General features: G+C 42.2%; 1 protein-coding gene across 1 annotated transcript in view; it reads right to left on the minus strand.

Moving 5' to 3' along the window:
- adgrv1 (adhesion G protein-coupled receptor V1) overlaps positions 1 to 20,612 on the minus strand; it is a 124,190-nt gene that overhangs the window by 84,601 nt on the left and 18,977 nt on the right. The window contains exons 8-38 of the mRNA XM_051950765.1: positions 20,145 to 20,494; positions 19,753 to 20,023; positions 18,312 to 18,638; positions 17,630 to 17,806; positions 17,044 to 17,267; positions 15,554 to 15,680; positions 14,854 to 15,039; positions 14,289 to 14,469; positions 13,641 to 13,804; positions 12,860 to 12,983; positions 12,479 to 12,739; positions 11,423 to 11,549; positions 11,066 to 11,289; positions 10,204 to 10,938; positions 8,229 to 8,602; positions 7,308 to 7,487; positions 6,694 to 6,874; positions 6,293 to 6,489; positions 6,036 to 6,165; positions 5,627 to 5,707; positions 4,560 to 4,699; positions 4,106 to 4,471; positions 3,743 to 3,986; positions 3,419 to 3,634; positions 3,111 to 3,326; positions 2,766 to 3,010; positions 2,479 to 2,660; positions 1,856 to 2,354; positions 1,467 to 1,773; positions 1,083 to 1,292; positions 213 to 343 (exon numbers count right to left, since the gene is read on the minus strand). Coding sequence (XP_051806725.1) covers positions 213 to 343; positions 1,083 to 1,292; positions 1,467 to 1,773; positions 1,856 to 2,354; positions 2,479 to 2,660; positions 2,766 to 3,010; positions 3,111 to 3,326; positions 3,419 to 3,634; positions 3,743 to 3,986; positions 4,106 to 4,471; positions 4,560 to 4,699; positions 5,627 to 5,707; positions 6,036 to 6,165; positions 6,293 to 6,489; positions 6,694 to 6,874; positions 7,308 to 7,487; positions 8,229 to 8,602; positions 10,204 to 10,938; positions 11,066 to 11,289; positions 11,423 to 11,549; positions 12,479 to 12,739; positions 12,860 to 12,983; positions 13,641 to 13,804; positions 14,289 to 14,469; positions 14,854 to 15,039; positions 15,554 to 15,680; positions 17,044 to 17,267; positions 17,630 to 17,806; positions 18,312 to 18,638; positions 19,753 to 20,023; positions 20,145 to 20,494 — 7,377 coding nt within the window. The remainder of the gene's footprint in view (positions 1 to 212; positions 344 to 1,082; positions 1,293 to 1,466; positions 1,774 to 1,855; positions 2,355 to 2,478; positions 2,661 to 2,765; positions 3,011 to 3,110; positions 3,327 to 3,418; positions 3,635 to 3,742; positions 3,987 to 4,105; positions 4,472 to 4,559; positions 4,700 to 5,626; positions 5,708 to 6,035; positions 6,166 to 6,292; positions 6,490 to 6,693; positions 6,875 to 7,307; positions 7,488 to 8,228; positions 8,603 to 10,203; positions 10,939 to 11,065; positions 11,290 to 11,422; positions 11,550 to 12,478; positions 12,740 to 12,859; positions 12,984 to 13,640; positions 13,805 to 14,288; positions 14,470 to 14,853; positions 15,040 to 15,553; positions 15,681 to 17,043; positions 17,268 to 17,629; positions 17,807 to 18,311; positions 18,639 to 19,752; positions 20,024 to 20,144; positions 20,495 to 20,612) is intronic.

Here is a 20,612-nt window from a genome sequence, read left to right on the forward strand (position 1 = left end):
ACCACACAGAAGAACAACAATAACTAACATGCTGATCTGTGCCAAAGCATGCATCTTCATAAAGTGCAACAAAAGAATTTAACCACCATCCCACAACAACTACTCAGTCTATTATGTGTATTTGCATCCTTAACTCATCTGCTTCAGCTTTAAAGCACTTTGGATAATCTTCTATTGCTTTCAAATATAAATAAAAGTGATTTGACATTCACCTCAGTGAAGAAAAGTGTCCCTGAGGTTTGGGTGAAGGTCCGATGTACAAGGGCTCCTTGTATAGTCCAGTCCACAGTGACATTACCCAGACCTGGAGCTGTTCTCAGCACTAATAAGGACACTCTCTCACCTGTGGTTTGAGTTGTAATGTAGAATCAGAACAACCAAAAAGAGCTGCCAGAATACATGAACTATACCTAAGCTTTCAAGGAGTCCAGTGTGTGTACGTAGATAAAAACTCAAACTCAAAATTCAAACATAGGTTTTGACAGATGGATATATTTATGGACTTGTAGTGTGAATCACTTTTCTTCTACAATAGATGACAGTAAAGGCGACTTAACATCTCTAGTTGTCTGCAGCATTCCACTGCTCATGCATATATAATTTCAAAATAATTACAACCACAGTGTCCACCTGTTGCTGCATGCTGCCAGTATTAGGAGTGCTATCCTGCATTCACGCAGAATTAGAACACTACTCCAGTGTTGGGAGGGTAGTGTCGCCAAAATTCTTCCTGAATGTTTGAGAGCTGCGAAGTCCCTGAAGAATAACAGACTCAGTGCGATGAGACAAATCTTTATACTTGCTGGCGTCATTTGTACTGAAACACTTACATCTATTCCTTTACCAAAGAGCAGCGAGAAGAAGTGTAACAAGACACAGATCATTGGCATGCCATCCACACATAGTCAGGAAACTCCAGACATAGCATTAGATTAGCCACATCAGAACAGATAATCAGACAGAGAAGATTTGATTAATCATACAGAGTCTACCATTTCTGCAGCAGTTGGAATGTATGAAATGGAGCTGACAAAGTGTTTTGGCCATATATTCACATGAAACCATCAAATACAGCTACCCACCTTCTCTGGCGACGACAGAACGTGATGCTGAATGGAATCCAATAATCCCAGCCACGTTATCGTTAGCCAGTATCACTATGGTTACAGTGTTTGAGCTGGGCAGGATTCGACTTCCTCCTTCTGTATGAACAAGACCGATCTTGAGGCTCTCATTATCCTCTGGTTCAGTATCATCTTTGATTACTATCTCTATTGTCTTCTTCAGGTCACCTGTAGACAGAGAGGAAAAAGTACAGGAACGCTATTTAAGTGCACATGTTCTTTTAATTCTCATCACAACTGGCTCATCAGAACAAGAACCCTAAGAAACTCTGGATCAATGATTACTCTAGATTAGGTGGTTGTCACATGTAATTATTTCTGATTATTAAGAACTGTACATACCATCAAAAACCAGTGTTCCTCCAGTCCCAGTAAAGTCAACATTTCGTGTGGCCATTCCTCCAACAAATCTCCACTCGACCGTGACAGTTCCCTGGTTCCCTCCTCTTCTCTCTATAACCAGGGGCACAACCATTGGCTCTTCTCGAACCTCCAGGTAGAGGCCGTCATTTGTAGCATTGGGACTCAGGCTGTAGATCAAAAAGATGCCAAATGCATCTCCATTCACCCCTATAGTGACAACAGCTGTGTCTGGCTGACCGACTGAAGGCAGGTTCTCCTGAGGCACGGTCAAATTTATCAGCTCTACCTTCAAACAACACACGATAAACCCAGTTCAATTATAAATGCCTCAGAGCAACACAAAGTATATATATATGATTGGATTTTACCTTTAATATCTGTATGGAGAAGTTCTCATTCAGTTCAGCAAATTCATCAGTTAAAATTGGGATGGTGAGGTTGGCAAACCCTGATCCATCATCCATGAAGGCACTTTGGGCACTCACAGGGGTATAATCACTTTCTGCCACAGCCAGGGCACTGTACAAGACAGCGGCTGCAGTGCTGTTTTTTACATAAGTCATAACCTGAGATGCAGAGGTCAGCTGATCAGCTGTTGAAGTCACCCAAGTGCAGGATGGTGGGGTGACACCTGATGATAGGGAGAAGGCCTGGCAGGCACGCTCCCTCAGACAAGCAGCAGCACATGCAGGCAGTGGGTCTCCCTGCCCGGTGATGTTAGCTGTAATAAGAGGGCCAGTGGCTGGAACACCTGGTTTTGGAAGGTTGTAGTACATCGACAGGTTCTGGTCATGAGCCTGTGCCCATTCTAAAATGTCAATCTCAGAGGTGCTGTATACGATCTCCAAACGACCAAAGTGACCCCCTCTGGAAAAACAATATATATAATAATGGAGACATTAGAGAAAAGACTGCAGGTAATGAAACAGGGTTTTATGTGAGCAAGACTATTATTAAAAATAGTATAATCATTACTAAAAACATTAACTACCTTCTGCGGACAGTAATATTCGCTAGATAAACTCCCTCCAGTGGCTCCTGGACGTGGTAAACAGGCTGTTCAAAGTAGACTGTCCCATATGGGTTATCATTGGCAGGCACTGTTATGTCAACAGATGTATCAGGTCCTAAGTTTCCTCCGTTACTGGCACCAGTTAGTTCCACTTTTATTATCTAGAAAGGACAGGAAGAGTGCAACAAACATTACAGCCAAAAATCACTTCAACAGATGTATCATTTCATACAATCACAATGACACTTACACCCTTAGTTTCTTACCTCAGTGATTTCAGGTACATCGTCAGCTAAAATCTCCACTTTGAGGGTTTTCGTTGTCTCTCCAGGTACAAATATCACTTCTCCTGATGTGGGTCTGATGTCCCCTTCTGCTAGCTTACCATTGACAGTGGCCTGCCATTGGACTGCCACTGTGCCAATAGTACCGGCATTACGCACAATAGGCAGTGAGACCTGAACAGAGTTAGATTCAGGCTCGTCTTTTGTCACTGGAAGAGCCTGAAACACTAGGTAGACATAAAACAAATGAAGAATTTACGACACAATTAGAAATAGATCAAAGTAGGATGGAAGGAGTAATAAATATGCTTGAAAAAGTCTCCTAACCAAAGGCACCAAAAGGGTCATCAGAGGGGAGTATGGTGATGATGGCACGTGTGAGCTCCCCCAGAAGAGCTCCTCCAGTCGTTTGGTTGATCAGCTCAATGCGAAAGGTCTCCTCCAGCTCAGGGACCATATCATTAATGACATAGATGGGCACAGATTTACTGGACTCCCCCTCCAGGAGGACCACATCAGTTGAGGCTACGCTGTAGTCTTCACCTAAAAAATTACGCACATGCACATATATACAGGGCCAGTCTCACAGACATGCCATAAAGAGAAAGATCATACTCCATATAAACAGTACTTACTGACTCTGGCAGTCAAAGGCACTGCTCTGAACTTGACGGATACATCAGCAAAAATCCCTCCTACACGTGTGACATTTATTATGGGACCCACATAGTGTTCTTCTACACTGACAGCTGCAGCCGACAGCTGGAGGACTCCAAAAGCATCGTCGCTGGCCTCCACTATCACCTGGGCTACAATGTCAGTCCTCAAGCCCAGAGAAGGGGAACTGGAAACTGCAGGGGACAGTAACAGCACAATTCAGCAAGTGCAGAATGGTTAAAGTATTATTACATCACAAATGTTTTTTAGGTAGTAACTTAGCGATAGTGTCAAAATCTTACTGATCCTCTGCTGCTCTCCTTGGATGAGTTGAGCACTGATCAGCTTAACAAACACCGACTCATCTCTTTCTGGATCCTCATCATCCAGCACTTTAAGGGTGATGTTTGCCTCAGTTTGATTGACCAAGAAGACAACAGAATTGAGGAGGGGAACAAAATCCCGCCCCTCGGTTGCTCGGCCCACTCCAGGAGTCCTGTAAGGTTCAGGATCTGCCTCATTTAGTGTCCCATACGTGACTTTTACCTAGATGAGTTTAAATATAAAAATATCATGTAATGTGATACATCCATCCCTGGAATCATAAATGACTAACATTTCCTCAGCCCCTATTAAGTTTCTAAATATTCTAAAGCTGTACTCACCTCTCCCATCAGGCCTTTCTGTCGCAGGACGGTCAGAGAGACAGTTGAGTTGGCTTCAGGAAGTCGAACAGACCTTGTTGCATTGGCGAATACAAAAACACCATAAGGATCATCACTGGCGAGTACAGTCAGAGTAGCAGATGTCTTGTTACCCAGACGACCGTGTGAGACGTTAACCAAAGACACAATGAATCTCTTGTCCAGCTCAGGGATCTCATCCTGGGCCACACTGATGATGATGTTCTCTGATGTCTGACCTACACCAAAGCTGATGTTTCCAGACCTGCTGAGGAGCTCCCCCTCAGAACTGGGATCAACCTCCCAGTACACAGTTACATTGGAGAGGTCACCAAAGGACCGATACACCTGAGAGAACAAGAAGTACATAGGAAGCAGCATGATGATGAACAATCACTTAGAATTTCCTGATATCAAAACTATATATTGCACTGACCTGCAGGACCACTGAGTCGTGTCCATCCTCAGGTTCTGTTCCATTAACAGACAAGGATTCAGGACTGAACTGAAAGACTCCATGAGCATCATCAGATGCAGCGATCGTTACTGTGATGCGGGATGCAGCCCCTAAGCTGGCTGCACAGAAAATTCCACATGTATGTTAGTATCAACCCTCGTGTCATCCTGCGGGTCAAAATTGACCCATTTTAAAGTTTGAAAATGTGGGGAAAAAGATATTTTCACAGTGAAACTTGTGATGTCCACATTTTCAACATTTTGGCAAAATCGTTTTTTTTTGTGAATGTTCTTAAATGAAATATTAGAAGTTTTACTAATATATATTTAATCACTTCAGATATTTTTAGGATTTTTTGGAAGATTTTTACTCATTTTTTGAAAATATTTACAAGGATTTTCTTGCCAAATTTGGGGGATTTAAAAAAATCTTAAAGGTAAACTTTTAAGGAATTATGGGAATTTTCTTCCTGAAAGTTTTGCAAATTTTCAGAAATTTGGGAAATTTTTTTGCTGAATTTTGTAATTTTTTTCAGACAAGGAAACCATATTTTTGGTGCCTGTACAAATGAGGACAACAGGAGGGTTAATCACAAAATCAATATGCTTCAGGTGCATTATTAGAGGTTTCGGTTTGAAGGAAACGAAAAGTACTCATTGGTCAGAGAAGAGGAAAATTGAAATTTGATCACCTTTGACTGAAATAGCCCAACAATATCACACACTTTCTTAGTAGAAATACGCAGTGTGTGGTGGTTATTTCCCAATAAGTGATAGCAGTACAATCCTAGAGTAAAATACTCTGGTATCTGAAAGTTCATGTCAACTGCTTTCCCTGTTCGGTCTCATGAAACTAGGTTTACTTTTCCCACATCCGTCTCTTTGAGCACTTCTCACGGGGGTCAGACTATAATGTAAATATCACACACATTAAAGCACACATGCATATGCACACACACACCAACAGATGTGTGAGTGTGTGTGCATATGTACTAAAGGTCAAGCGTGGGAATGGAGCAATGGGAAGTAAAGGAGGGGGATACTTACCATGGTGGTGATAGGATGGAAGGAGGAATTCATAGTCACTCTCCCCACTACCACTCCCTTCACTATGCAGAAAATGATCCACTGATGGATCACATATGAGGACCACAGAAGTGTCACCCCAAGTTAGAATCACACCAGGGGAGTGAAGATTGAAGGGCAAATGGGAAGGAGTGCAGGTAGGTAGTCACATTTGTAGGTGAGGGGAAGCACACAGGAGCACCACACACAAAACACAAAAACAGCAGCGCAGAATTCAGGGTCAGAGCAGCCAAATTAAAAACAGGTTTCTAAATACAGTTCTCTAATAAAATCTTAATAAAAAAAAAAAAAAAAGAAACTGCAGGGAAAAAAGTGCTGATCTCTGGCTTAAAATCAAAATGTGATTAAAACTGCAGCTTAAACTTCTCACCTCCACCATCAGCATTGTAGAGCTCCACTCTAAAAATCTTCTCCAGCTCAGGGACAGGATTGTCTACAATGGTCACATTGATGAACTGTAACCTGTCTTTTGGACCAAAATCCAACATTCCCTCTGAATCCTGCCAGTGTTAAACAATGAAGACATAGGTAAGTGTAGTTCATCTCTATCTACTTGTTTTTTTTATTATTACATCATCAGTGTCTATGCATGCATCAGTAAGATGACAGACATTACTGTAAACTAACCTCATAGTCTTCTGGACTGGATGCTGTGAAAGGGGTTGTCCTGTATCCTACCATAATCCTTCCAAACATGCCTTGTGCTCTGGCTACTAGCAGATGAATCTGCCCATCTTCCTCATTAACTGTGATGTGGGCCGGTTCTAATGCTGGAGAGATCATCACACCTTCTTCTGGAGGGCTCAGCTGAAACTGCAGCAGGCCTGGATCAGGGAAGGGTGTGTGTGTTTGTGTGGTGTGACAGAAATAAGAGGGAATGTAATGAGAAGGAAGTAGGAAGAGAGGGAAGGGGGAGGGGGTAATGAACGCATATGGAGATGGACAAGGAAAGCTGTCACAACAGAATTTGAAAAATAGATTACACTGAAAGTGCAACAATGCTGACTTTTAGGAATGTGAGTGAATACCATATGGATGGTCACTAGCAGTGACAGTGACAGTGTTTACAGAGTTACTGGGGTCGATGCTTGCTCCGCTGGTGGGAGTGGAGCCTGGCTTGCCATCACCAGACTCTGCTGACACAAGTGTGACCTGGAAAGATTCTGCTAACTCTGGGCAGTTATCATCCAACACCAACAAGTTCAGTACCTAACAGAAAGAAAGGCCAACATCAATTTAATTTTCTAATTCATGCTGTACCCTTGAAAAATAGTCCTCGTTCCAACCTGTATTCAGTAGCTCATTTATAATAGCTAATAATATTACAATTTGTTTTTGCTAAATGTGGTAATAGTGTCGATCTTGAGTTTCGCAGGAGTAAAGTAAACATCTGTTGACACCGGTTAATTTGTTAGAAAATTTGCTACCACTAGGTGGGGCTGGTTATCAAGAAAGATTACAACTGGGTGACTGCAAAACACTGCTGTTAAACTGGACATGTGGTATTTATTTCAAATCCATATACTGTTGTGTACAGCATGCAGTAGTTCCTACACACTTGTTTGTACACAAGGCGTGACTGCACTCTTTGGCATCCTTGTCATTCCCCAGCTTGTAAAACACTCCTCACTCTCACACACACCTCAGAGCGCTGTCCAGGCACGAACAGCACAGCTCCAGTTGCGTTAACGAAATCTTGATGGTCCGGTGTGTCACAGTCCGAGCTGTCTAGTTGGGTAACAGAGTAGTTGACATAAACATGGTCCAGAGATCCACGCATACGCTCAATCACACAAGAGATAGTGGAGCCTTCTTCAGCGGTCTATGAGGACATACAAGAGAATTAAAACATCAGTGAATTCATTGGAGGATGTGATCAATACTAAATGCATCAAGTGTAGTCACTAACTGCATTTTGTTGGCTTAATTGAGCGAGCCTGACCAAACAGCTTAATGACTGAATCGAATAACAACACAGTAATAATGTGATTTACAGAGATGAGCACTGGATAGCCCACATGTCTGTATGTTTTTTTATCCCCTGATGCTTGATGATGTGAAGAAGATCCACTTGTTCTGATGGAATGCCTTCGCCAGCCCTGCCACCTGCTGTACTGATGCAAACAAGGAACAAGATCTCCAGTTTCCAGTGATGGAACTCCTGATCCCCTTCTATAGGAATGCCCTCACTGACAGACCTGCTGCCGCCTCACCAGCTGTCGCTCTACCTGAGATGGGCCATGAGAGCCCACTCATCCAATCCATCTAAAAAGGGAGAGCATGCTGCCCCTGTTGCCAGCCACGGAGACTGATTAAATATGCAGCAGGACAGGGACTGACGAACCAATCGGCTTGAATTACACGTGTTTCAATGCATATGCTTACTGTGTAGACACAAGTGAGTGATGACAAAGGCGACATACTCTACTGTAATAAAGGTCATGTAGATCGGGGGTTATTCCAAGGATTACAGGATTATTTTTTGTTTTGTCAAAGCAATTGTGAGTGACAGGTTCCTGGAGCTGGTTTACCAAGTAAGTGCCACCAGCTTAAACACACTTACATCAGGTATGCAGGCACCGGTGAATCCAAAGAGCCCATTGGCATTGTCGCTCTTCATGACTCGTAAAATTGCAGTGGGTCTAGGGAGGGGGAGGCGAGCTCCACCGCGCACGGACACCAACTGTAGATAGAACACCTCCTCTCCCTCTTCCTCATTATCATCCCTGACCTCCACCACAAACGACTTCTTCCTCTCATCTTGCTGGTAGCGCAGGTAACCCGAGATGTTACGCAGGTCCGTTTTAGCAGGCTGAGTGTGGAGCTCGTGGATGTAGCTGCGGTTCAGCTTGGTGTGGTACAAGCGAACATCCTGGAGAAGGCCAGTGTAGCGCCGCTCGCCCTCAAGATCGGATCCAATAAACACTGTAGCAGGTCCTGGAGTATAAATGAAAACCATTGTGCACATGCAAGATAAATACAACTCAATAATAACTCATATATTAACATAAAGTAATAATTATTTTAACAACAAATAAACCAAAATAACATGCAATGTGTGAGCTATATAAATATGAAAGGCTCCAGCACAATGTAGAGGACAGGATTTAAAAATATGCAAGAAAGACTGACAGCAGATTAGTGTGGTGTTTGGTCACAAGTGGCCATACAAACTTAAAAGCTTTCATGTTTTTTTTTTAATTTCATTTTTTTTTCTGCTATGTAAATTTCCTCCAGTAAAAGGATGCATATTCTCTCTTTTAAACATTTGACAAGATTACATGTGCTTACTGAGTTTTCGTGCAACAGTTTAGCTTAAAAGCTCATTAGATATGTAACTCTCATTTTGAGTAAATAACTGCATTTGTCAACTAGTTAAAATTACTTTAAAAAATTAATTATTTTGCTTGAGTTAATTTATTTCACCCGAGATTATACAATTAAATCCACTGTTGCTTAAGATCTGGTGAGATCACAGCAACTGAATATAAACTGCATCAATTTCACATTAATTACTCATTGTATTAATTTAGTTGTTCTGGTTGGAGCGTATTGAGACCACAAATAGAATCTTGATTAAAGCCACCAAATGCCTAGGTCCGGCTCCTTCTCATTACTCATTTATACACTAACACCTCTAATGCCTATCACTTCCTTGACTTGTACAAAATAGGACAAATGCAGGAAATCTGCCACAGTGAGCAAGTACAAAACCCTGACACAAAGCAATCCATCTGCGGACCGAATTACCAGTTAGCAGACAATAACACGACATGACTAATGATTATGTATAAATCTGCTGTGACTGCACTTCGCCAAAGAGGCATCAGAATAATTCCCCTCTGGGAGCTTCTGGTCAAATACAGGCTATTGTCTCCATTAATTAGAGAAAAGAGGGAGAAAAGAAGATGCCGACTGATTCCCTTCAGCAGTAACAATGTCCAGCAGTGCGGAGGCTAAGTGGTCACTCAAGCATTGTGGAGTCCCAGTGGCCCTGAACAATGAAGTGGCAGCTGAGAGGTAGGTGTATGTGAAGGTGCACATGCATTTACATACAGTATGTGTGAAAGCTTCCATATATGAAAAATAACGTATATTTGGTATCTTTGGATAACATTTCGACATTGTAAAATTAATGTCAAAATTATTTTTTAGACCAAATGAATTAAACACTGCAAGAAATAAAAAGAACAGCTTCACCACGGTTCCACATTCAAATGAAGTGGTGATACTGTTTTTCTATTTTAAAAAAGCAACAGTGTACGATAAATAGCAGTTTTGAAGGACCACAGGTCAGCTATAGTGTTGCAATTAGGCCAAATTTCGATGCTCAAACCAAAGATGTATTGATAAACCAAAAATGATGCAGGGAATGCTGAAAATGCTCAAATGTCATCACAATCCATGCTAAACATGGACAAACAGTAGCAATTTCACAATCTGAAAGTAACAGCAACATGTGGAATATGACAGATTCTCTATGTGGAACAACCTAACCTGTTACTGCTTTAGGTTTAATAAATTTATGACAATCTTACCATCACTGATGCCCTCTCCTTTGATGCTCTTCAGCCCCCCAGGAATAGGATTCCCATCCAAGAAGAACTCAATAATCCCATCATCAACTGTGATAATGATGTGTAGCCACATGTTTTCTTCTACAAACTTCTCAGCTGTAGCCCAGGCCACCTGGGTATTATTTGAACCCGTTACTGTATAATATAGCATCACCGTTACATGAGACTCATTGGTGTGGACCTTCACTCCGTAATAGAAACTTTCATTGCTAGTTCCTTTGGACACTATGAAGCCGTCGGTGTCTGGTCTGGGCACCAGCCAAGCTGAGAAGGTGAAGTTGCCAATGGCAGCAGGCCCATCGTCAGGGGAGATGGTCCCATAAGCTCCTGGAAGCCCAGAGAAAAACCACGTGTCTGTGGCTGAGTGGTGTCTCCTAGCATGAGGTTTGAGCTCAACCTTATCTGGAAAGGAAGCTAGAAGGAGCAAATCATCCATCAGAGGAAGGCCCTGTGGGAAGTGTCCAGAAACGATCTCCCAGCCAACCCGCACATCACCAAAAGTACCCTGCTGTCGGAGGATGGTGAAGGAAGTAACATCAGACATATCATCTTTAGAGAGTACGTCTTCAGCTACTTCTTGATCCAGGTTGCTGTCAGCGATGGCAAAGACGCCAAATGGGTCATCATTGAAAGGGATACGAACTGAGGCGTTTAGGGAGGTGTTGGCCAGTCGTCCGCCCTTGCCAGGGAAACCACCTTAAAGACATTATGGAAAAGAGTTGAAGAAAGACAAGCTTACAAATTTACAATTGCTAGTGCTGAGATTTTATAGCTGATGACTCAAATAAAATGCCATGTTAAATTTTAGACCAGTTGAACTCACCTGAGATATTTACTAGTCTGAGGACAAAGTCCTCATTGAACTCTGGATCTTTATCTGAGATGGCCTCCAGGACAATAGCCTTAGTTTCTTCACCTGTAATGAATGTGATGGAGCCACTTGTGTTTGTAAACTCCTGGTTTTCTTCCAGAGGAGTCACTGAATCATTGGCAAACAGCTGCCAGAAGACTGTAACTTTGCCAAAATGGCCCCTTGCACGTTGTACACTGCAACAGGAGAAAGGGCAAGAATAAAGTTTTAGAAGGGCATACAATGATAGAAAAACCCTTAAGAACTTTTTCATTTTTTTGCACATAGGCAATTTGCAGGAGAAATATAAATTGAAGACCTGTTCCTTACAAAAAGTTGTTGGTCTTGCCCTCCTCGACGGGTTTTTCTACAGATTCCAAGGAGAAGATCCCACTGGCATCATCATTGGCCTCAATCACCACAGTAGCGGTGTCTGCTCCGTACACAACTGCATCGCCTGTATGTAGATTAACATTATTAGGTTACATCAGGAGGGAGGGAGGGAGACAGACAGACAGACAGACAGACAGCACTGGGCATATTGTGATTGCCATGTTAAATTTCATGCAGCGGGGGGAGGCTGCCTCATTAACATTGCATACAATAACTATGGCAACCAAGCCCAGGATGGCTTCTTATTCATGAAAAACCAGGGTGCAAAAACAAAGACTTTGTTTTAGCAGAGCAGTTAAACTAAACAACCACCAGCATTACATTTTACAGCATTTTTTTAAAAAATGCAAAGAGGGTAGGAACAGGAATTACAGTGATATGACATTTTGCTGAAATAGCATTCACATAGCTGCGATAACCTCCAACTAGCACATACTTTAAGTTGCCAGTCTACTATTACACTGTAACAAGCATGCAAATCTGCTCATGATTAAACAGGCAAGATACAGAAATGTCAAGGTCCCAATATGAGTTTGTTTGACTTCTAACATCAGGGTTACTGACTTTTGACACGATCCCTGCCAGGATAGTCTTGTGGCATAAACTGGAGGCTAACCCGTACTCAACTCTACTCAATGGCAATCAGTCAGCAGAAAGAGGTCAGTGGAGTGGCTGCCCTTTGTGTCTGAGGATGTTTGGAGTCTGATAATTAAGGTTCTGTTGGGGCCCACTGGCCTTTCACTCCCATCAGTGAAACACAATACTAGGATTAGGAGAACCTTCAGCTTAGTTGCTCCTCTTTGCACATCCACAACTTGTATCCAGACAAGAAGGATTAAACAGAGAAGAAGGTGTTGATGGTAATTTCAGATCAGGCATTATTGCTAGACTTGTCTAACATGAATGGAATTAATAATGAGAATAGAATTGGACCTTATAATATCCAGTGCATCCCAGTTTAAATCACTTGTTTAAAAGGAAGTCTGTACTCACCTGTGGCGTTGTAGAGAACAATGTAAAAAGGCTCATCAGTCTCTGGTATGTCGTCATCTTCAACAGCCACAGAGATGTTCTTTGTCCATTCACCCACGTCATACACCAGCAATGTGTCGTTACTCAGCAGAGTTAGATCATCTGCTGATGCGTCACCATACTCCACTCGGTACATAACTGTGACCATAAAGTCTGTTCGTCCTGCCCTCACAACAGTAAAGTTGGCCACGCCGCCTTCCCGAAGTCGCACAATGGTAGGTTCTGAGGTGCACATGACAGGTTGGAGGAAACAAAGATGTCAGAGACAAGAGGAGTGGATGGTTGTAGTTACATTATATTAATGTCAGTCATGCAGTTGATGCTTCATCTACAAACACTTACCAGTGAAGTAAATGGGGTCATCATTCTTATTAATCACTAAATTGGCATTGCGTGTGCCTCCCAGTCTTGCTCCGCCGGTAGCATTTAACAATGTGATGGTGAAATTCTCCATTTCTTCTGGGATCTTAAATTTAAAAAAACCATAAATTTAAATTCAAAACAAATAATGTAATTCCATTGTGAACTACCAACCCGGTCTCACGGGGATTCGTGAAACTGTCACGTAAGTTTTAGTTTCGGTTTCGTGCGCACCAACACGATTTCGTCATGTTTTTCGTGCCGCTCACCACGAAATGTTTTTCGCTGTGGTAATCACATCTGAAAGTGGTTTATACCGGCGGATTCATGACGATCTAAGCTGTCCATCGGCGTATACTGCTTGTGTGATCGCGTTTGCGGCCGCCGGCCGCCGGACATTCTTTAAATTCCTATGCAAATTGGTAAGTGTACCACCGGCTTATGGTTAGGTTATGGTTAGGATTATGGTTAGGGTTATGGTTAGGGTTATGTTTAGGGACGATGTCATGCAAAATATAGCGTTGGATTCGCCACGGTTTTACATTAAAAATATAATATACACATTCTTTTGAAATACGTTCTGAGTGGCACGAAAAGTCCGCCGTTTAAAATACATTGGTGCGCATTTCGTGGTGAGCGGCACGAAAAACATGACGAAATCGTGTTGGTGCGCACGAAACCGAAACTAAAACTTACGTGACAGTTTCACGAATCCTCGTGAGATCGGGCTCCAACTACATGCATTTCTGAGTGTAGTTTGTACCTCATCAGGTACAGAGAAGAGAGTGAGGTTTTTCAGGTACTCCCCCTCCTTGAAGGTGATGCTTCCCTGGAGAGGGCTGACATCTCCAGACATCGATGGCTCCAAGATCCACGAAACAGACACTTCTTCAAAGCGACCCCTGTTCCTGACTACAGGGTACACAGCTGACAGAGAACACACAGAGATTATCTATTTAGATACTGACCTCTCAGTAAATTGTGTTGTCATGCATTTTTCTTTTGATGTTTCCTTCAAATACAGACTGCCATTTTTGGTACATAAAAATAATAGTTTTGTCTCACAGACAGACTTTGTAGGATTTTAATTGTCCAGCTCCCATGCATGCTTGTTTGCTAACGTGGGTGATACATTAACAACTAGAGGCTGAGAAAATTTATTTTGTAGAAAAAATTGTGCTTTACAAGATAGCCAAAGCTCAGTTTATCTGCATTAACATTTTCTTTTGTATTACACAAAAATACAAGTGGCACAGTTCTTGTTTTCATTAGAAGCACATTAAAATCAGCTTCCACACACAAACCAAAGCTGTGTGATTCACTCCAATTAGGTCCATTTTAAGTGTCAATGAGATGCCACTTGACATGGACAAGTATTGCTATTATCTAAAGGACTGTTACTTCAAAGTACCCTGGTGCATCGCGCTGCCTTTGCTCTCATTGATGGCCACTGTCAGTCCTGATTGGATGAACTCAATGACCCCAAAGGGGTCATCATTCTTCCGTACTTTGATGTTGACCTCCGTGTGGTTGCCTAGACGACTGGGTGGAGTGCCGTAGCTACTAAGCACCACAGAGAAAGTCTCGTCCAGCTGTATGAACACACAAATACACAGATTTGCACACACAAACACACAGTTTTAATGTTTTGCTTTTTTTAAAGTCAGGTTTAAAGCATAAACTTTATAGCCTGCTGTAGGAAATACCACATTTCTTTTAAGCAGTATGTAGAACAGATGTAGGCAAATGAAAACCTGCTGAGTAATTCTGCCTTGTTTCAAAACAAGCTTGCAAAATTCCTAAACGTTCTTGTGCTATCGGAGTTACTTCATTTTCTAGGGAAGGAAATTGATTTTATGTAACCATAGGAGGTCAACATAAATTTTAAAAAAAATGAAATAAATCAAGCAAAACTTTTTTTTATCTAATCTTCTTATCACTGGTAATAATAAAAATAATAGTCTCTATGTTCTTACCTCAGGAACCATATCAGGCCTTGCCACCAGAGCCACCTCCACCTCTCGCTCCCCTGGTTTAAACTCCAGGATGCCTATAGCCCCATAGAACTCACTGCTGCCTGAAGGCTTCATTTCATATTGTACCCGCTGTGGCAGAAGTTGTCCCTTTTCTCTGACCACACACAGCTCCACAGCCTCGCCCTCCTAGATTTAAAGGGTAAAAATGTTATGAGACCAGAGAGAAATTAAGGTTGATAACAATATTCTGTGCTTATCTCCCAAAATCTCCTTGAAATGTGCACCTCTCAAAACATCAGCAAATTCCCAATCAGAGCTTCACAACTGTGAGGAAAAAATGAACAAAATCTTATCTCAGGATAAGAGACACCTGGGAGGAGTTTGAAATAAAGTAAGTCTTCTTGTTACATTCCTAGGTCAGAGTGTGTTCTGAAAAACTCTGATAATATGGCAGTAAACGCTCATAGTAAACCTGTTCTAAAAGTGTAGCTAAAATTGTCAGCTGCAGCTCTGCTAAATTTTAATCAATAGAAATGAAGTACAACAATAAAACACACACTTTAATCCTAGAAGTACCAGAGGCAGGATGCATTTAATACCATCTTTACAGGGAGCTGCAGGGTAAAAATGATTACTGCAGGTAATTTCTCAGACAAATTTAAATCAAGTCTCACAGTTGCAGTTTTACACTTTGACTCACGTTGATAACAAATGGACCTCTGGAAAGCGGGGAGAACTCGAAGACTCCACCTGGATCATCGTTTTCTAAGATGATAATTTCCCTGCTGGTGAAGTCGGCTTTCAGGATCTGATTCTCAACATTACTCCTGGGACATAAACAGGAATGCACACATAAGCACATACACAGTATTAGATTTTGATGTGAGGCAGTGCAGCAGAACACCACTCCATCTCTGACATGCAGTTTCTTGGACTTTAAGTGATGTGATTTTCTATAACCATATGACGCTCAAAGAGAGGAATAAGAGGGGTTGACTCTGTGGGAGAACTGGTGGAGAACAGAATGAGGGGCATGATGAACTCCATCCTCAGGAACAGCAGACTTCCCCTGCATGAAACTGTGGCCGCTCAGCAAAGCAGTTGCAGTGCACGTCTTCTTTCTATGCGCTGCAGGACTGAGAGGTTCAGGAGGCCATTTGTACCGACCGTGATAAGACTATACAACAAATCTTGCTAATGTCCACTTTATTACTAGTGATAGTAGCTTTTAACCTGTTATTTATCTTACTTGTTACTGTTTATCTTTTTTACTGTGTATGGATGAATCTGAATGTATGTCACACACTGTGGGCTGCTGGACACCTGAATTTCCCCACTGGGGATTAATAAAGTATCTTTATCAGCAATAAGAATAACTGCAGCTAAAAAGCTCAACTCTCTCTCAAACATCTTAATGCATTCCTTGCTTTGTGCGATGCTCCTTCTCTGTTGGCTCTATATGCTGAAGCTCTGCAGCTTAGACCTCTTTTAATAACCATGTCAATCAGCTGCATGCCTGCATCTTTATTGCTTCCCAGGAGTGTGTATATGTGTGTATGCTGAGAAAATGGAAGCAAAGCATTCACAAAATCAAGGGCATCACAAAGACATGACGGAATGAAACACCCCAAACAAACGGCTACAGCCAATGCGCTGCACGTATATAAAAACATTGACATCTTAAAAAGGTTACACAATCAAGACGGGTTAAAGAAGATCCTCTTTTTACTCCCAACAGCCACTCTCTTTTGGGTCCCCTTTTTTCACACCACGCAGAATACCCCACCCTACCCAAGTCCTCCTCATCCTTACGTTGACCAAAGACCCCAGAAATCCTGAAGTAGGCACTTCTCTGACAAACAAAGACCTGATTCACGCCACACAAAACAACCAGGCTCACTCCTAGCTGCACTTACCCAAAGTACACGGTAAAGCGTGCAGTCTCCACCCTGCAGGGGAGGAGTGGGAGGGAGAGAAAGCCGCGATTCTCATCATAATGTGAACTAACAGATGCTAACAGATACCCCCCCTCCTATTCCGCCACACACACATTTTTGGCAGTGGAACGATGCAAGGCTCTCTCAGTCACTAAGAGTTATTATGGTGCAGTTATCATATGGACAGGAGGCTCTAATAGGCCTTGATGACGCTTGATTAACTACAGATTTTCCCAGAGTTTAATGTCCCTACCTGTCCAGATTGAGCAGTAAAGTCTCGTTGACTTCTGGGACATTGTCAGCCATGATAGTGAGATTGATGAAGGCATCACTCTGGCCGGAGAGGAAGACGACTGAGCCATTGAAAGGCTTCAGGTCATTAGCAGTTACATCGTCACGATTAGCTCTGGTTGGCTGAAGGCTCCAGAACACGACAGCCCGACCGTCTGTCCCATCACGCCGCAGAGGGAGACTCACCTGAACCAAGCACCATTAGAATTAACCTCTTATATAGACACACACACACACACAAACACACGTAACACTCAATTACTCAGAGACTGTAAGGCCAAGAGAATTGTTTTAACTGCCAGCATTGTCGCTATAAAGCAAGTGCAGTTTTAAAATTGAAACTTTTTTCTCCTTGACACTGGTGATTCATTTTAGCACAAATGATGAACAGTATGGTGACAGTCAAGAAATTCATGGTCTTCACTAGAAATTGCTTTAAAATGTCCGCTGCAATTTATTTGCAGATTTCTATAAATAAATTGAGACAAGTGTAACAGAATTGATACTGTTTGTATCTATTGCTGCTGAAAACAGGAGTCATATCTTACCACACTGGCACTGATGTCCTCTGGCTCATAAACCACCACTGTGGCATTACTTGTAAAGCCAATTTCACCATTAGCAATGTCAGGGGTGACAGTCAAAGTCCAGTTTAGAGGTCCCCCAAACCTTGGGCTATTGGAGGGAATTAAGGGACTGATATCTATCAGCTCCAGTATGTTCAACTGAGGGAAAACAGAAGAAACAGTTCATCAAATAGAAGGCTCATACAGGCTCCCTAGCTAATGAAACAAAGATTCAAAAAACAAAAAACAAAGCGGTTTTATCAAAAATGGTTATATCTGTTCTGTCGCTGTCGGTGCTTCATTCACTCCATTAACATTTGTGCATGTCTGTGTTAAAGTAATGAGGCAGAAAGTGTGTGACGCCTTTACAGTTCTACAGAATGTCAAGAAGACTTTACTAGTACTTTTTGCTAGCTTTAAGGGCCCTGTGATGTTGTTAGTTTGGGCAAATCCCATAGCAACGTGCCAGATTTGAGTGCCAATGTCAAACCATTCACACATCCAAATGAGGCACTTAAACTTTGGACAGCACTCAATTGTCAAAAGAGTGCTAACACAAACAAAAAGATGGCATTCTTAGATGTGCAAAAAGCTGCAAGTTAAAAAAAAAATCAGACAATCTTGAAAACCAGGGGAAAAGACACTTTGCTTGTAGAGTTGCTACCTGTATTAAGAAATGAGCGCCGTTCTGCAGAAAGGCATCGTTCCTGATTGGCAGCGTGACATGGACCATCCGCTCACGGGAAAACACCACATTAATAGACCTGCTAACATTCAGAACCTGGTCACGGGCCAGTGCTGGGTCTATTGGACCTGCAGGAATGTAGAGGGCCGTGAGAGTCATAGAGACGTTACCCAGCGTACCACCATCTCGCACAAAATGTAGCGAAAGGAAACGGCCCTCAGGTTGACTCTGGATGCTCGGCTCCTTGGCTGGGTCAAACCGATAAAGCCCATAGACATCGTCACTGTCTTGGATGTAGAACACCATCTGGGGGAAGGAGGAAGAATGATAAAAGAATAGGAATAAAATCAACAAATCTGTGTAAGAAAAGTATTGATGAAAGAATGACCAAAAAACAAAATATACCATCAACATTCTTCCTTTTATTTGTAGCTAAATTGTCTAAGGGAGTGACTTTGGGCTGTGTGCAGTGAGAAGGAAGCTAACAGATCAAGTTATGAGGGGGTAATTGCAACGAAGCCAGTATTTACCATCAATTACATTGGAGAATTTTGTTGCCTGTGTTGTTTTCGTGTTACTAAGATTATATCTTGGTCGTAAGAAGGAAAAAGGAGAGGTGAGGAATAGAAAGAGGAAAGAAAACAAGTGAGACTCAAAGTAGTAAAACAGAGCCTGAGCTAACTTTAGAGAGGCATCCTCTTTAATTAACTCTGCTAAGACTGCTAGAGTAGTTTCCATGAGCCTTTAACTGTGGCTCACTCATTTCCCTGGAACCTACACTTGTCTCAGGCATTGCCTGGCACTTTCACAACAGCTGATTCACAGCTCAGAGTAATGTGTATATCAGTTCCTTTGTGTGCGATATATCATCTGCAGCTTCAAAAGACAACATTGATTAACTTCATGCTACAGTTGTTTGTTTATTCTTCACTGAATTTCTGCTGAGTCAACTTCTTTCTGCACAGATGGTAAACAGACCCTAAAGTCCCACAGCCTGAAGTGGTGTTCTGGTGTGTGTTTGCATGTCACATCTTACGCCTTGAACATAAACAAGACTTAGATCTGCCCACCTCTTTCACACATAGCAAAGAGGCTTGGACAAAGATGGAAGCTATAAAAATCTGTCACCATTTAAAAAAAAAAAGCCGTCAGAGACACCACACATGGAGTGCGCCTGCTGTTTCCGCTTTGTTTTGTTTTAGCCACATTAAGGGAACACCCATGGATCAAAGTTATGCGCCAAAGGGTCGACTTTTGCGGAATGTGCCAAGTTTGACACTGTACCTTACAGGAGGTCACGCACATAAACACACACATGCATAACACATGCAGCAACTTATAGATTATATGTAGCAAGTGCAGCCACCTTTTTTTTTTCGCATACAAACCCAAAACAATACAAAAACTCTTTTCAACACACCTCCATGGGTTCGTCCACCTTCGCCCCTCCGGCTACAGTATCAGGCAGCAGTTTAAGGATAAACGCCTCTGCTTCTTCAGGTTGATCATCTGCCTCAATTTTTATTGGAATCACAGCAGTCATTTGACCGTCAGCAAATCTCACCGTCCCTTCTTCTGGACTCAAGTCATCTGACACTGGTGAGCGATCACTGGAGTTTCTGCTGATGGACCAGTTTGCAGACACGTCGTCATAGCTGCCTCCAGTTCTTATAATAGTGATGCCTTCAAATCTGGGGGTGGGGGTGACAATATTGGATGTAATTGGCCTTTATTTATTTGGACATATATTTAGAGAGCATTTACAAGACACAATTGTCATCACAATTTTCTGAATATCTGTAAATTATCCACCTCATTGTCAGATCTTCATTGATGCTGATTGGCTGAATGCTGCTGTTAATTGACAGGACACCATGAGGCTCATCATTGGGTTCGATGGTCACTGTCACAGTACTGTGTGATACGAGCACAGCATCTCCTCTGATGGTCTCCTCCAGCAGGACCAGACGGAAGGATTCTGCAAGTTCTGGCATGTCATCATCACTGATGTTGAACAGCAGGCTGGTTTTGTAAACAAATGGAGGGAATGTAACTGTCGTGACATCGCATGGCATGGCGTTGCATTGGAGGTCTAGGAAATCCACAGCTGGTGTGGCGCTGCCCAGTCCTTCACCAGTCATTACCTTGTAACCTATGGAAACCTAAAGACAGTATAGCACAAAGGGTTTTGATAAATTTATCTCACACTTGTTGGTTTTTCTGCATCAAAATTCTTGATGGCACTTACATAATTAAAGTGGTTGTGCATTGTAAAAGTCA

The sequence above is a fragment of the Acanthochromis polyacanthus genome, chromosome 7 (assembly GCF_021347895.1).
Source record: "Acanthochromis polyacanthus isolate Apoly-LR-REF ecotype Palm Island chromosome 7, KAUST_Apoly_ChrSc, whole genome shotgun sequence".
Classification (NCBI taxonomy): Eukaryota; Metazoa; Chordata; class Actinopteri; family Pomacentridae; genus Acanthochromis; species Acanthochromis polyacanthus.